Source organism: Peromyscus californicus, unplaced genomic scaffold (assembly GCF_007827085.1).
Source record: "Peromyscus californicus insignis strain IS unplaced genomic scaffold, ASM782708v3 Scaffold_11__1_contigs__length_118956290, whole genome shotgun sequence".
Classification (NCBI taxonomy): domain Eukaryota; kingdom Metazoa; phylum Chordata; class Mammalia; order Rodentia; family Cricetidae; genus Peromyscus; species Peromyscus californicus.
Window position 1 is genome coordinate 74,459,080 of NW_026294402.1, and position 17,703 is coordinate 74,476,782.

Consider the following 17,703-nt stretch of genomic DNA (forward strand, 5'->3'; position numbering starts at 1 on the left):
AGGGACTGGTGGGGAGGGGCAGGAAACATCTACCTACAAAGTGAGAAAGAGGGAGCCTTAGTCCTCTTCTGATACTAGTAGCAAAGTTGAGTTCTTCCTATAGTGAAAGAGGGGGGCTGATAGAACCTCAGTGTTCTCCTCTGGCTTTAAAATATAAGTGAAAAGTTGAGAATAAGAGACAAATGCTATGAGTTACCAGTCTACTTAAAACCTCTTAACCGACTTGCATTAATGTATCATCTATGCTTTTCCATCTCAAACTCCAAGGAGAATTCAATTCATGTTTTGCCCCATGAGAAACTCTTCCACTGCCCACCCCTCACTTTTAAATTGATGTTGGGTTTTTTTTTTCAGACATTTACAACATTTGCTTTGATATTTAGGATGCTTTTATTGCATTTTTAAGTGGAAAAGAAGAGTTTACCTAAATTAAATTTTTCCATTAAGGAATTTTCCTCTTTGCAATTAAATTTGCTATTGGGTAAAGTATAGGAAAGTAATTAAATGCATACAAAATTGTGTGGGTTGTAGATTATTTGGTTGTTTAGGGTCTCCTAGGATACCTCATTATTTTTCCACCAGCCCACACATCCTCTACATTCCTAATAAAACCTTTGGAATCTGCCGGATTTTTAAAGGCTCTCACCACTCTTTTCAATGACTTCACCACAGCATTAAAAAAAGTCTAAAGTTATTTAGCATAATTTAACAGTATTAGCGAGATTTGTAACTGTATCCAAGGATGTGAATTTGTTTGCTGTAACAACCACTTGAGCATTCCAAAAGGCCCTTCAAAGAAAAAAGACTATGCCACGTCAAATTTTCAGTAGTTTTATTGAAAAATGCCTCTTTTGTTTCAGAAATAAATAATATAAGGCAGTGAAATTCACAATCTGCAGTTAAAATATAAAAGCAGCAATTCTATGTTCATAGTCTTGCAGACATTTCCAACTGCTTTGATAACTAAGAAATATGTTCTGCAAAAGTTCATTCTAAATATACAACACAAACATGCAACTCCATTTCTGCAGAATAATCTGCAATTTGGCATAAATGTTAGTGTGTCAAAACAAGGACGTCTACGGTGATATAGAACAGTATCCAGTTGATACAATAACTTCAGCTACGTGGTGGAAGGTCTGTGGTTGTTAAGACACTAAGATTCTGTGTCCTAACGCATAGCAGGAGGAAGAGGAAAAAGGTGAAACACTACAGTGAGCTGGTGCTTCCCTCCATTTTGATTTCAGGAGAGGAATTACTGGAAATGGGATGTGACTGAATTGCAGATTAGTACTGAGAAAGATAAAGGCTCTTTCCAAACATATAGCTGCTCTGGTTTCCAGGGCCTGCTGTTTAACCTAGAAGTTTGGCTGCCACAGCCCACCCTGGGCGTGTTCTCTCCTTGCAGCTTCTGTGAACAGCGTGTGTTGTTGTAAGCTTTTGAACTGCAAAGGCAGGGATGACTACAGACTGTTGTGAGCTAGGCTGCCTGCAAAAACAAGGTTCCCTACAGTCAGAAAAGAGCACTTGTAGATGAAGCAATGCGAAGAAAACATCACAGAAAAGATGTATGCTGCCCTGTCTGACCTGTGAATGAGAATCCCAACACCTCCCACCTCGGTGAACCCGCGGTCTCAGGTTCACTGGCCAGGGCCTGGGCGCAGGGCGCGCCGCCAACGCATGTGGTCAGGGTGCTCCCCTTCAGGCTCATCTGCACCGTAGTCCTCCTCGTATTCTGCTGTCCTCTCAGGCTCCACAGGCACGATGAAGGGCTCACGATCAGGCAGGTAGGCCCCACCCTCGGGCACATAAGGCTCTGTCCGATTCAACATTACAGTTATGGCATGACTTGGAAGGTACATACACAGCAAAAGTTAAGTCGTCACCTGAGGTGATGGCACTCCAGTCTTAATCTCACAACCATAAATAGATGTGTTACAGTGGTCCAATTCTTTCCATGTGCACATGTGCAGAGAGAATTTGATAATCAAATGGGGGGGGGGGGGGGGGACACCTTCAAAGATCCAGCAGTAAATACAATCAATGGACAAAACCTGGGAAGGATCAGCAATTGGGCCATAGAACTGTAAACATGGTACATAGGGAGGATTTCCCTAAATAACTGTTCATGACTTCAAACTCCTCACGTCAAAGGACAACTCGGAGAGCTGAGGACATGAAGAATATTGGTGCCTGGAAACTGAACTCGGGTCGTAAGACCTATCACCAGGTCATACACAGTCCACTGTCTCCCGCGGCTGTGTCTCACACAGAGTTACAGCTAGTGGGTGAGGAACACCTGTGACTACGTCCAAACAGGAAGGAATGGTGATTTTAAACTTCGGTTTGAAAAATTGCAGTTAAAAAAAAAAAAAAAAAAAAAAAAAAAACTGAGTATACACACGGAATACCGAGAACTCACGCATGCGCTGAACTCAGACACGCTGCTAACAAGCAAGAGGGGAGCAAATCCATTCGCTGTTACTACTGCAGAGAGCAAGCGGCCAGCAGGCTTTGGAGCATAAGCAGGCTGTTGAGTTGTTACAAAATTTTAGTGGATAGGATCACATCCAGGTCATGTACAAGCCACAATTAGTTTATTATTTACATAGGACATTTCTCTTCAACCAGGTTAATTGTCTTTTGTAACATGGCGTATCTCTGCTGGTTAGTAGCTTATTAGGCACATCCTTCACAGCCAAGGCTCCTCGTGGCTGTGTTTGAACTTTTTAAAAGATGGTTTTCTACATTACTGCTGAAAAGCATCGGGCTGACACCACTGCTTTTGTATCATTCAAGTTAGTATCGAGTCTCCACCCTCCTGTATGATGCCGACCCAGTTCGTTAACCATATCTGTGGTGAGATTTCCATACAGACTCATTTTCTAATAAGCACGTGCGCAAACATCTCAGAAACAGGATTTTCATGTATTCAAACTGTAAGCAGCACTGGAGACTTAGAAAATTTGTTAGCCGGAACCTGAAACAGGTCAAAGATGATAGTTTTTAAAAGTTGAATTACTACGCAAAAAAAAATATATATATACACATCCATCTATGTAAATGTTAAAGTATATATATATATATCCATATATTTTCAATTCACATATGTCATAAGACAGTAATAATTTAAATTTGTTTTACAAAGAACTAAATTATAATCTTAGGAATGGGTTGCATGGGAGTATGCATTGGATTCATTATTACTTTTGATCATATAAAATTATGCACATAAATATATAGATATATAGATATTTAGATATTCAACTACTCATGCACTATTTGCTAGTAGCAAACCATTTCAAACAGCAGTATCATTTTTAAACTTGCAAGATGCATGAGGATGCACTAATGAAAAGTCACCATTGACCACAACATGACAGTCTTCTCTCCAGACCAACATACCTCCCAAACCTCACCTCCCCCAATGTCAGGCACAAGAGACTTCTGCTGTCTACAACTGGGGAACACTAGAATTTCATTAACAACCCTACAAAAATATTAAGTTCCAGATTTGATAAGCATCAGTTCCATGGCTGGCACAGAGAGTGAATTATTTCAGTTGTCTGTACTGTGCTATCACATGTAAATCAGATTCCCCAAACACTTTCTGTATATATTTTCAGCATTCTATAACTGTATTTCTTTTTTATTTATCTCTCTATTCCTTTAGAGAAAAAAAAACTCATGAATTGGTAGCATTCATTTAACTCCCAGGAGAGCTGTGGAGAAGTTTATGATGTGGTTTAATAAATCCAGAAATGCAGGAAGGGAAAATGGTTACTTAAAATCCTAAGGAGTGAAAGGTGTTTTGTGCTTTAGAAGACAGCAAAGCTCAAAATACAGAACTGAAAAAAAGTTGGCATCTCCACAAAATCCTTAACTCTACCTTCCTTCAGTCCTCTGGCTCTGTTTCTGAGGAATTGGGGTCCTTATGATGGCAACAACATACCTGGATAGCCTTGCCCATTGTACGGGATGCTGGCACACTGGGATGAATCACAATATCCAGGAGGACCTGGGGGTCCTCGGATACCTGAGTTTCCAGGACGACCAGGGGGACCAGGAGGGCCTCTTGAGCCTGTAGACCCTGGTGGACCCGTTCTGGATTCTCCTTGTGGACCTAGTGTAAAGTTAAAACAAATATGTTTCCCTTCTTGTCAAGAACACCTGAGGCAGTCTCCCATATTCAAGTGACATCTCCACTAACTTGACATTAGACCACCATTCACTAGTGCAAGATAAAAAAAATAATTCCATCAGAAATTCCCAGTGTGAACCAAAGAACTTTCTTGTGATGAATTAATGCCAGCAATTCACTAATGTAGCAATTTCATTTAAGGAAAACTGATTTAGCAAGAATTAAGCCAAGCTAAAATTATCTGTGAATTCTCTTGTTTGCTCCCATTCATACAGGGACAAGGATGCCTAGAACGGCTGCATCAGATAGCCAGGTGAGTATCTGGTCCACATCTCCAGTTTACACGAAGCAAATAACACTTTCTGGATTAAGTGTTACTTAGTTATGATTAACAGAGATTTAACCACAGAGATGGCCTTGGTGCAAAAATCTAGAAACCACATAAAGAGAAGAAAACTGTGGGGCAGCAAAATGGCTTGATAAGTAAAAGTGCTTGCTGCCAAGCCTAAAGACCAGAGTTCAATCCTCAGGACCCATATTGTGGGTCTCCTACAAGTTGTCCTCTGGCATCCACATGTACACCATGGAATAAACACACATGTAACACACACAAATCAATAGATGATAAATACATAGATATTTAGACAGACATGCAAAGAGAAAGAGAGAGAGAGAGAGAGAGAGAGAGAGAGAGAGAGAGAGAGAGAGAGAGAGATTTAGACAGAGGATTTTTTTAATCTTTAAATAAACGAAAAAAATTCATTTTCAACTTAGTCAATGATGCATAAAACAATTAAACAGCTATTGTTTTCTTGAAACATGCTGAGGAAATGTTGTAAATGAAAATGTGTGTCAAGTCTTTTCATTTTTCTCACTCTAATAACTCCATATTGAAGAATACTAGGAAAAACAGTACTTGGAGGGTATAAAGCAAACAAAAACAAAACAACTACAACAACAAACACCGCATGGAAAGTCCCTACAAAAAGAGTCCTTCTTTATGTCAGTGACATTCAGGCCTTCCTATACTGAGGTTGTGAGCAAACGCCTGATAGAGCGTGCTCTTCAACAAAGAGAACATCCAACCTGAACTTTTCGCCGACAGACCGCCATATTGGAAGGAGCTGATGCTATGAAGTTGCCTCCCACACTTTACAGGCTTTACCGATCTGATGTGTTAACCAACCTACCTGAGGGTCCAGGCGGCCCTCGGGGTCCTGGAGACCCAATACCCCTTTCACCTTTCTCTCCAGGCAAACCTACAAGAAGCCAAAAAAAAAAAAAAAAGAAAGAAAGAAAGAAAAGAAAAGCATGGGAAAATTTTATCTGGAAACATGATTTTTCATCTTAAATAATAATAACTCAAGTAACTCATTTCCTTAGTGAAAACAGAACCTAATTTTTCCCAGAAGTTCACTCCTTAAGCCAAATTCTTTCTAGACATTTGTGTAATTCCAGATTCATGGCCAAGAAACAAATCTGGCTGAAAGTCAGAGGGGAATTATTTGAAGGATACAAATATGCCTAATATATTGTCAAATAGTAATTAAAAACAGAGATCTTAGAGCAGGCCCTTCAGGTAGACTTCATGAGCTGTGTGTGTACACCATTGACACCATCAGATAGTAGGGTTATAGAACTCTTAAACTAGTATTCACTGTCCCAAAACATCTGGAAGCAGAAAAATCCCATTTTTCTGCCCCCACTCCCTTTCAATTTCATTTATCTACCATGAAATTAAAGTCAAACAAATATCCTAGAACCAGTGCCAGGCCTTGAATGGAGGAGCAGAAAGAATTTGGACCTAAAACCATCAGGCTGCTTAGATGTCCTCGGTTGCTGCTCAGCTCTTGCCATAGTCACAACACAGTGATGCCTAATTCCTTTTGCCAAGACACTGCTTCCCATTAGAGCCACAAGAGAAACGAATGGATTGAAACAGCTCTACTAAGATCTACTGAAAACAGCATCTGTTTTCTCACATCCCCATCACCAGGTTACAGACCTGTGACCTGCAAATTACTAAAGGGAAAGGTGGCTCCCTTTCCAGCTCGTCTGGACTGTCTAAATAACACTGAAGTTGTTTGCCAAATTCCGCCTTCCAAATGCTTTCAACCTGCCCCAATTCTGGCACATGCAAGCTCTTCCTTTATCTCTGTGTAAAGCCAGAAAGGCCCACCTCGTTCACCAGGGGGTCCCTGCATCCCTGGTGTGCCAGGGAATCCTGGTCGCCCCCCAGGCCCTGGTTCTCCTCTGGCTCCAGCACTGCCAGGGGGTCCTGGGGGCCCTGGTGGGCCAGGCTGGTTGCGACTTGAGTGGTAATCATTTGGAATCTGATTCAGCATCTGATTGAATCTGCTCATCTGGCCTGTAAATAGAAAACCTTGTTAGAAAGAAACCCAGGAAGGGGGCGGGGGGGCGAGACTGGGAAGTGGCTTTCCCTTAGCATCTAAGGAGATCCATCTCCTTCCTTATCTCCAGGAAGTGTTCTAATTAGTACAAACAATAAAAATGAGGTACATCAGCCACCCAATACAAAATGACCCTTGATCAATGGCCATTTCCACAAAATGCTCAATTCAAACCATAAGTTTTATTGTGAATATAAGAGTTATCAAAGTGTGGTGTGGCTCTGGAACACATAGCCTTTCAGTGGGCTGAATGATGTCACTCAAAAGAGAACCCTTTTGAAATTAGGACAGTATGTCGTTTTTTCTAGGTACCCAAGGCAATGATACCCAAGTTTTAGCACAAATGAGAACTTTTTAAGTGTATATTGAAAAATATATTATTTTTTGGCCTCATTTCCAAGCACAATAATACACTGAGTTTAGAATGTGGTCAAGGAACTCTCATTTCTAACAAGCAAATTAAGCAATTTTAGGAGATGTGTTCCTCAGGATCATGCTGTGAGAAGCACAAACTAAACTTCAGAGGGGGAGCCTTAAATTCAAAGTTAGCCTGCACTCCATCTTCAGGCACGGAGCTATATAAGTTTGAAACATCTCTGATGAGCTCTGTGACTCAAGTTCTGTATTTGTCCCAGAATTAAAATTTAAAAGTCATTCAAATGGTAAACAATGGATTACCACTTAATAGTTGTTCACAGACTCAGATGATAAACAATGAATTACCACTTATTAGTTGTTCGCAGACTTGTCTTGCAACTGCTCGCATCATGTTCTGGGAAGCAATGTCTCCCTGGTTAATTGAATTTTAAAAAATTAAAATATTATTTCTATAATTTCAGATGTCAACACTTAACTCTTGAAATAAAAATAAGCCAAATTTTAAGAAATACATACCCTATCACCTTTTTCTCCTTTTAACCCAGATTGACCCTGAAACACAAGAATTTCATACTTTAGAAACAGGAAGATATAGTCTAAAACAGCAGTTCTCAACCTGTGGGTCATGACCCCTGTGGGAGTCAAATGACTTTTGCCCAGGGGTCACCTAGGAACATCAGAAAACACAGATATTTACATTATGACTCATAGCAGTATCAAAGTTACAGTTAGGAAGCAGCAACAAAAATAATTTCATGGTTGGGGATCACCACAACATGAGGAACTGTATTAAAGGGTCACAGCATTAGGAAGGTTGAGAGCCACTGGTACAAAATGATGCATGGACAGGAATGACAATACAGAGGGCAGCATCTATCATCTGATAAACCAGCAAAATGACACATCATACTTAAAGTCATGCCACTAACATTTTTCTTTTCTGTAAAAATAATCTCATCCCCCACCAAATAGGTACCTTCCAAAGCCTTGTTCAGGTGTGAATTTTAAAACAACAATTATAAAATACGTGTATCATTTACCATGTAGGCTTGCAACTGAATTATGTACACTTGAACTCAAATTGCACTTGACCTATCACACTTTAAGTTACCATGGTTACTCAGCTCAACTATTCATTGTGGGATCCCCAAAAGCTTGACATCCATTCACTTCCAGTAAGAACTAGCGGGCTTCCTGTCAGCTCCCTCGATGAGTATGTAGCTCATTCTACCTCCAGTTAGTCTTTGTGCAGGGTAGAAAAGAAAACAGATGTTCTTCTTTATTTGTCTCACATCCAAACAACCACATAATCTTTATCATATTCAATCAGAAGCCCCTTCCTGTCCAAAAGAGTTACTTCAAGGGCAGGAACTTCCTATCTTTCAGTAGTATCTTTTCAAACAGCCAGCTGCCATTACAGAAGGAACATCCAAGTCATTAACAAATCTGATGTTAGGATACTATTCCAGCCAAACCAACTTGTCCTGTTCCCATGGAAATCACTGTAGTTCAAACCAAGGCTTAGTGTAACTATTCCAATATCCTCTTAACTGACCTCTCTAATTTCTGCTTTTACCTTAATAGCCTATTCTCAATACAGATGCCAGAATGGTGTTTTTAAAGAAAAATTAGATTGTCTCACTTCTTTGCTTTGAGACATGAGGTCCAAATAAATGCATAGTGAATTATAATGATTGTAAGCAAAACTTGTGCTTGGCTTTCTCATTATCAAAAATATTATATTTTTATGGAATACTAATATTAAGTATGGAGATGTGAAAACTGCATTATTTTTTATTTCTTGCTCTTTAGAAATGTTTCTGATTTACTTTTTCAATTTATTCCTACTATAAATTGCTTGTTTAAATTTTTTGAGAAATTAATACACGAGTATCACATACCATGTATATCATAACTACCCTTCCAGCTCCCCACAACTCCTCTCAATTATTACTGTTACACACACACACACACACACACACACACACACACACACACACACACACACACTCTACTGAGTGAATTTAGTGTTTCTCATATGTGCATATGTTTAGGGATGACCACTTGTGATTGGATAACCTATCAAGGTCTCATCTCTTAAAAAAAATTAAAAAGAAAAGAAAAGAAAAAGAAAAAGAAAAAAAAGCAAAACACTATGTTTTCCTTTCCCAGCAGCCATTAACTGCCTTTAATTCTTCATCTAGGGGTGAGGCCTTGTGATATCTCTCCCACACATGTTAACATGTAAACTAGTGTTGTCATTATGCAGTCTTGTTTAGACAATCATATTGTTAGGAGTTCATGGGAATATCTTCCCTGTCATCTTGTCTGTGATCTCGTAGAAGCATCTTTACTACCAGTTACTAGCAATCACATCTCAAGCAAAAGCAATAGAAATTGTTGAGCCTCTGCTTGCACAGGTTAGCAATGCCCTTGCCTCATACTAATGCAAAATTAAGCACGAAGGGCATGAAGCCCAATAGTCATTTCAAATACTTGTGGATATTTTAGAAACTTAATAACTTTAGAAATTTAGTTGGAAGGTAGTAATTTGAAAGCACATAATAGGTGTAATGTTATTGCAATTTTTATTTCTAACTAAACATAGGAGTGAGAGAGAGCTAAATCAGATATAAATTGAGAAAGGACCACACTGGAAAAAGTAAAATAGCCAACTTAAGTTTGGCTTCTTATTAATTTGTTTGTGCTAAGTGTTGACCCCATGGCCTTGCACTCCACCACTGAGCTACACCATCAGCCTAGTAGGTAATTTTGTTTGCACATGCACACATGTGGTGAGGGCATTTGAGTATACATCTGTAGGTATAGATGTGCCATGGCACACATGTGGAGGTCTGAGGACAGCCTTGGGTGGTCATTGTCAACTTCCACATTATTTGAGACAATGTCTCTTTGTTGTTTTTCTACTGTGGATGCCAGATATCTTGCCTAAGAGCTTTCAGGGATTCTCCCGTTTCTTCTTCCCATTTCTCTGTAGGAACGCTGGGATAGCAGATACTCATACTACATGTCCAGATTTTATAAGTGTTCTGGAGGTACAAACTTAGATCCTCATGTTTGCATGGCTACCATTTTTACCCACTAAGCCACCTCCTCAGGCCTCAATAAATATTTTTAATTGGTCTGATGCTCCAGCATCCTTAGCTACGGAGCAAGAAGCAAATGGTGCAGCTCTGTAGTACTGTCTGCCAAAGAGTTAACACTCATAAACTGAGGAGGTAAGGCACCCTGCACTCTCATCATGTATTTTTATGTCTTAAACAGCATACCATTTATAAATAAAAAGAATGATTTTGCTGACCCAGCTCTGAAGCTCTGAGTGTTTATACAGTGCAGAAATATGTGTCTTGGCTCATAATCCCTTCCTCCTTTTAAAGAAACCCAATGACCACAATTTTCATCCCAGGATATTATAGCAACCCAGCAGGGGAAAAAAGCCTTTAGAACTATTCCCAAGGCAAATCCATGGGTTTATCATTATTTCAGCAGAGGCTCCAAACACATTTATGCCTGAGATAACCTAAATATGGCCAAGCCTTAGAGTTCTCATTATCTGTGTCCACAAGAGAATGGAAGTCAGTTGGCATGCAAGGCATCTACTTACTGGTCTGCCATGGTCTCCAGGTTTTCCTGGTTTCCCACTGGGCCCTGTAACTCCTGGAGAACCTGGGGTTCCCTAGAATCACAGACCAAGAAAGGAAATGTTATGACGAGGAAAAAATCCTAGCCACAGTAACTAAAGAACTGCAGCCAGGTTTAAACCTTGTAAAAGAAGCAGACTACCATTCCACATTAAGGAAGAGGACAGCCACATTTTAAGGTAACACGAGGAGGAAATCCTGGAAATTTAGTCTGAACTATACCTTGAGACCAATGGAAAAATACACGCACACATATAACCAGCTTCATAATTTCTAGACTACAATCTTAGTAAATCTGTTACAAAGCATCTTTACAGAAGGAAACTCCTAAAGTTTTAGTTTATTTTTGAAACAAAAAAAATCAAAATAAAAGCTCCAAAAGATGGGAATGGAAACTTTGGCCAGAGAGGAATTAAAAAGGTGGCTGGGTTTATCACAGTTTAGCCACACTTCTGGCATCTGTAGAGGAGTCTAGAAGTCACTTCTTCCTCAGGGACATTCCCCAGGCTCCAAGTCTCTCCATCCTATCAGCACTCTTCAACCCAGCAAAACCACAAGAATTTCTCCCTGTCGCTTTTAAGTCAACTTTCAGGCATTTCCGCCATCTATCTATTGGGCTATTTATAATATAATATCCAATACATCATGTTCTAAAGCCTACCATTTCCGTTAAACAGAATCATAAGATTTTATAAAATAGTTCTCTGTGGAATTTATGTAAAAAAAAAATGAGCTCTGCAGTAAATACTTAGGCTTAATATTTAAACCTGAAAACATATGTATTAAAGATAAATAGTAAAATCATTTAAACATATGTTTCAGAATCTCTGAATCCTGCCATCCAGACAGGGGCACAGCCACTGTCTCTATCTCACTGTGACCTCACCTATGGGCAGTTCTACTCTAAGAAGTCTCAGAATCTCTTATCTTCAGTATCTTCTCCACAAGTCATAAGAGGACCCTTTGTTTAAGGTGCAGATAAAACCTACTTCCCTGGAATGATTGATGGTCGCTCATTAATAATGTTCTTAACGTTTAAATGTCAGAAGCTCCAGATTCAGGAGGTAACCACTGAGGTCCTGAAAATAACTACTCAATAAAGAGGAAAATCATGAGACTAACCAGCTAGTGGCCAAGTCAGTCTGAGATTTTCTCAACCGTAACTTGATTAAGCATCTGTATTTTGATGTATCTGTTTTCTCTAGCACATTTTGATTTATAAAAACAAACCCAAATAGCTCATATAACAATATACCCCACAGCACAGATGGAGGGTAATTCAAATCAGGTTTTCTCACTAGCAAAACAGGAACAAAGAGATAGGAGACTGGAGACCAGGTGGAGGCAGTGTAACCAACTCAGCTCTTACCGGTGGCCCGGGTGGGCCTCTCGGTCCCATTGCGCCATCTTTTCCAGTGAAACCCTACATAAGAATGAAATCACAATTACAGATTAGAAAGGAAATGAACATGAACAAGTGAAATGATGCAAGTAGATCATTAAGGGTGATACAGAGGACTGAGTACAATTTGGTGTTTGGTAGGTGCTCATTCAATATGAAGACCAACATATCAAAACGACTTATTTCAATTTACATTACACTTTTACTGAGTAATTAGTCCCTGCACTCATTCATTTGTGGAGTTACAAGTAAAGCTATTTTAAATGCCAAACTTATCCTTTTCAAGGAAGGCAGATTCTGGTTTTGACTTCTGTAAGAGTGTAAAGAAGGGCAAAGAGTGATCAACTCTGTCTGCTCGACAGCTGCTCTCTGAAAAGGGCAAAACTGTATTAACTGCCCTGCACCCTAAAAGGAAAGGAAGTTTTCCATTCTCACAACCAGCAGTAAACTCTCTCCTCATCAGCAGAGCCAAGCTGTGTCAGTGCGAGCATCAGGGAAAAGGCAGGGTGCACCTCCCTGCAGGGCTGCCCTTTGGCTCCTGTGTCCACACTGATGAGTTCCTTCACTCGGTACAGTGCCAAGTGACCTCTGCCTGGAGTGAGTCACCCTGCTACCTACTTAGCTTTCATTCCCAAGAACAGATCTCTGAAACCCAGCCGAGGACTTCTGAGTCAGTTTTCTGTTTATGTTTGCTGTGTTCCTCTGTCAGAAGTGATTTTTGTCCCATTTTCTGAAGAGAATAAGAATGATCAGTACCAGGCATGGTGGCTCCATGCCTGTAATGCCAACATTGGGGAGGCTGAGACGGGAGAATTGCTGTGAGTTCTGGGCCAGCCTGGTTTTGAGAAATCAAACATGAAAGAATGATTATTTTGTCCATAATCATTCAGTATCCATATTTCTTAGTCTACTGATTTCACAATAGCAGAAACTTAAAGGGTTTCATTTAAGGGAATTTTAGAAATTCTCCCTATCAAAAAAAAAAAAAAAATCTTTCCAGAAACTTAAAGGGATAAACTTTCGGGCTGCTTTCTGAAGGAGCTAGGTCTGCTTAACACAAACCAGACTCTGAGTCCCATCTGATACAAAACCAACATTACTTCTGAGAGCCACTTAAGAAACAAAAATGTTCCAGTAGCTTTGCTGAGACGGTCGGAATGGCATTTCTTCCATCTAAACATAGCCAACTGCTGCCTAGTACGCTCTTTCTCAACTTTTAGTGAGTGTCATATTTTTAATAATCTAGTGGTGCTTGGGACTTTGAAGGGACATATCTAAATTGGGATGAGGGGGATTTCGTCTGATAGCCCTTAAAGGGGCTGTCTTGGGCCACCTGCAGACCACCATGCTTCAACTTTTAGTTTCACTTCTTGTTACAAGCCTGCAGCTGTTATGGTCTCCCGAGAAACAGTGTTAGAAGAGACTAGCGATCACCTTTCTACAAATATGGAGATTAGATACATGTCCCTGGGGTTCTTCTGCTGTTTCTCCTTTCAAAATCATCCACGGCAGTCGCATGCCCTGCTATTCCTGCAGAACCTCAATCCTTGGCTTTACTCTCCTCCTACTTCCATCTCTGAATTCCTGTTACTTTCTTATTTTGTCAGCCAAGATCCCCAAAAACCAACAGTCTCTCTCACTGTCTAAAATAGTTTCGTCCTTCTCCCTCACCACAATGTTGGCCACGGATTAGAGTTTCAGAAAGGAAATGCATAGGTCCTCCCAGCCCCTCATGCTTCTGGGCGCAGTGACGACAGTAGTGACTGCCTGATTGCCTGTTGCTGGGAAGTCACCCTCAGGACCCCCACCATCTCCATTGGAAGCACACACTGGAGTAGGCTGTGGTGTGTACAGCCAGCCCTCAGCAGCAGTTCAGCCCACTGTCATTTTCTCAGTGGCCATATTCAGTTTGTTGTTGTTTTGTTTTGTTTGGGGGGGCCACTAAGGTATTACCTTTGTATTCTAACTGTTGTTCTTCATCATAAAATAAAATTTTTACAATACTGCCCAAAGTGTCAGTCTTCAAAGAGGCTAAAGAAGTACATCAGTACAGTCTCCAAATTCCTTATCAGAGTCTAGGGCTTGTGCTTTGACTCTTCTTTTTCTTCTAAATGTAAAAGGAAGCAGGGAAACGGTGCTCGGGAGCATACCATGTGCTATTTTGAGTTATCTTGGTGAACCATTGCTCCCACTGAGTGACACCTCCTTGCCATCCATTACTTACAGATATTAAGGTTAGTAAATCACGTGGTTACTGACAGCAAGTACAGCACTAACCCCTCCAGAGAAGGCGGATAGTCGCAGTTTAGCCTGACTGATAGAGCGCAGACAACCCTCACACTGCTGTTTAAGCCATAAAATGCTGAAAGGCTGTGAGATTTATGGGCTTTGAGCAATCTAACATCTCTAAATTTCTCTTACTAAAGCATTTTTGGTCTCTTATTGAAACAAATGTTTCCATAGCATTGGTGAATGAAGCATAAATGTCATGTTCATTTGGTTACCAATTAACTTGTCCCAGAGTGAAATGGCTTTCCTACTTTGCTATTACCTTGAGTCAAGGGCAAATTTGAAGGCTGCCACAAATAGAGAAATTCCCAACTAAATACCAGCTCTTTACACTAGCATCAACCTCAGAAGAGACACTTGTCTTCTAAAGGTACAGAGAGTTCCTCGGGACTTCAAAGACAATGCTGTGAAAGTTAAGGCTACTCTCCAAGTTACATAAAATCTATCTCATGATAAAGATTTTAATTTTAGGATCTAAAATGATTCCTAAGTCTCTTGGATGTTTCTCTAACAGTTAAAAACTATTTACTGCGTTCTTAATCTAATACAACTTTAAAATTCCCAAAATTAAAATTTCAAAATCTTCCCTCAAAGTCCCATCAATTTGTTTAAAGGAACTCAAGATGGTTCTGATGTTGGATGATCCACTGACACCAGTTAGAAGCCTTCCACAAGATATGTGAACTCCACATCTCCAACCGTACAAACAGGACTGTGGGGATTCTGTAATTAATACATATGTGTGGCCCCAAACTTACTCTGTCTCCTGGTGGTCCCATTGGTCCTGGTGGACCAGGTAATCCTGGTGTTCCCTGCACAAAAGGAAGCAAACAATTAGCATGCAGTGAAACACTGTTTGTGTAGAAAGTGATTGTTAGCATTCTCTAAAACGTTTTCAAAAAACAAAGTTTGGGAGCTCTGGAAAGAAACAGAAGACCATGGCCAAACACAGTACCAGGCATATAGACATCAGTCATCAAGGCAATATCAGAATTAAACAGTATACACTTGAACACTAAGAATAGAGTGAGAAATCCAGGTCCAGTGAAGCATGCCTACCCTTCACTACCTCATCTTTCTCACTTTTTTAATTAAAATTCTTTTTTCATATAATAAATTCTGACCATGCTTTTCCCTTCCTCCAGCTCCTCCCATCTCCTCCCCACCCACCAAACTCCACAGCCTCTCTGTCTTTGCTTTAGAAAACAAACAATTTTGCAAAACTCAAAGACAACTTTTCAAACAGTACATGACAGGTTAAAAAAAAAAGTAATTTCGAGAACTCACTGTCCGGCCGGGAAGCCCTGGCTCTCCTGCATCACCTTTCATTCCCTGGCGACCCTAGAGTGAGCATCAAGAGGATGGTTCTCAATGGAGATTAAGTTTAAAAGGAAGAAATGAGTCACTTATGCACTTTAATCACTTCATAAGCACAGTGCAAAGGTTCAGAGATAAGCACATAGGTCTGTTTTGAAGGGAGATGAATAAGCCAGATTTATTATTATTATTATTATTATTAACATTCACTTTCTCCAGAAAATGCCATCCTGTAATTTCTACTTAATATTATGATACTCTTATATAGTTATATCTACTTTGAAAGAATATAGTTTAATACAAGTAATATATGCACTACATTTAGGAAGTTTTTGAGAGAGAAAATAAGTAGAACAATTTTTCTACAGTTATTTATTGTGTATCCATTTACATATCTAAAATAGCATTCATCAGAGGAAAGCATCTGAGTAACTAGCCTTGCATTCTCCTGGAAAACATTTGAATTTAGAACCACATAGAAAATATTGCAGATAACCCAGTCCTAGTGGCTCAGGGCTTTCATCCCAGCTAACCAAAAGACTGAGGCAGGAGAATCAATGTCCTGCACTGGCCACAGGGTGAACTCAAGACCCCATCTCAAAATAAGAAGTTTACAAAGGGCTAGGGATATAGATCAATGGTAGAGAGCTTGCATAGCATCTATGAGGCTCTAAGTTCAAATCCTGCTACCAAAAATAGCTGAGGGGAGAGACAACAAAACAGGTAAGGAGTGGAGGAGAATATTCCATTTAAACACATTGTTAACGTAACATTTTCATTTACTACAGAAAGCCTTTACGCTTACCTGTTCTCCTGGAATGGAGAGTCCATTGGGTCCCTGGGGGCCTGGAGGACCCTGAGGACCTGGAGGGCCTGTATCTCCACGGGGACCTGGAGGCCCCTAAAATGTAGGAGTAAAAGAAAAGGAGGAGAAAGGGGAGGGGGTGATGTAATACCCTCAGTGAGAACATTCAGAAGCTTCTCTTCATAGCCTGAAAGCATCATCACCTAGTCTTCATAAACATTTTGGAAATATATACTTGTATCAAACTGTGTTGATACCATTCTTTCACTCTCTTTACTACACATTTAAAAGGTGGGATGTGAACTGAATTCACAAGAACACTTAGGTTTCAATAAAAGTCCTATTAAAAGTAGACTTTTAGCCGGGCGGTGGTGGCGCACGCCTTTAATCCCAGCACTCGGGAGGCAGAGCCAAGCGGATCTCTGTGAGTTCGAGGCCAGCCTGGACTACCAAGTGAGTTCCAGGAAAGGCGCAAAGCTACACAGAGAAACCCTGTCTCGAAAAACCAAAAAAAAAAAAAAAAAAAAAAAGTAGACTTTTAAAGTGAAAAACATTATTATTATATGTGCTGCATTCATAGATTCCCAATAGCTCAAAGTTCAAATTTCGTTAGATTTAATCTATAATACTTGCTCATTAAGTCAAGGATGGTGATATAACCTGAGGTACACTAAACTAAGGTCAAATACCACCTCCAAGGAAATTCAAACAACTAGACTTCAACATACTGACAACTATTTGGAGTGTTAAAATATACTTACAACTGCCCCATTGATTCCTCTTTCACCTCTGGGACCTTTTGCACCAGGTCCTCCCTAAAACACGAAGAAAGAACACAGTTTGGTGTGAGCATAAGGAAAATAGAAATTGACATATAAAAATAGTGTTTCAAGAAGGAATGCAGTCCCTAAACAGTCAATACTTCCATTGCTATTTGCAAAATATTGAAGTAAAACTGTCATGTCATAGCTGGTATGCAGCTCTGTGGCCAATCACTTGCCTAGCATGTGCAAAGCCCTGGTTTGAGCTCCAGCATGGCTAAGAAATAAATTTGTATCATACAAACACACAGGAAAGTAGAATTTCAAATTTTTGTGCATTCTTTGTTTCTTCTTGATATACTTTACAGCACTTGAATAAAAAGAAAAATGGATTTGAGAATTATATAAATTATATTCTTGAAGAAAAGTAACCAAAAAATTATATTCTCCAAGGAAAATATCCAAATCTCTCTGGATCTCAAAGCATGCACTTAAGAAACAAGAATTCAAAGACCAACAAACAAAGCCAAAATAAAT

The 17,703-nt window shown here is 39.8% G+C and overlaps 1 protein-coding gene across 2 annotated transcripts in view; it reads right to left on the minus strand.

The window, feature by feature from the left end:
• Positions 1 to 815: 815 nt before the first annotated feature.
• The window catches only part of Col12a1 (collagen type XII alpha 1 chain), a 118,309-nt gene continuing 101,421 nt past the window's right edge, over positions 816 to 17,703 (minus strand). For both annotated transcript variants that reach the window (XM_052715123.1, XM_052715131.1), the window contains 12 exons: positions 17,167 to 17,220; positions 16,406 to 16,501; positions 15,571 to 15,624; positions 15,042 to 15,095; positions 11,962 to 12,015; positions 10,556 to 10,627; positions 7,447 to 7,482; positions 7,276 to 7,342; positions 6,321 to 6,509; positions 5,332 to 5,400; positions 3,953 to 4,123; positions 816 to 1,816 (listed from right to left, as the gene is read on the minus strand). In XM_052715123.1, coding sequence (XP_052571083.1) covers positions 1,641 to 1,816; positions 3,953 to 4,123; positions 5,332 to 5,400; positions 6,321 to 6,509; positions 7,276 to 7,342; positions 7,447 to 7,482; positions 10,556 to 10,627; positions 11,962 to 12,015; positions 15,042 to 15,095; positions 15,571 to 15,624; positions 16,406 to 16,501; positions 17,167 to 17,220 — 1,092 coding nt within the window. In that variant the 3' untranslated portion in view covers positions 816 to 1,640. The remainder of the gene's footprint in view (positions 1,817 to 3,952; positions 4,124 to 5,331; positions 5,401 to 6,320; positions 6,510 to 7,275; positions 7,343 to 7,446; positions 7,483 to 10,555; positions 10,628 to 11,961; positions 12,016 to 15,041; positions 15,096 to 15,570; positions 15,625 to 16,405; positions 16,502 to 17,166; positions 17,221 to 17,703) is intronic.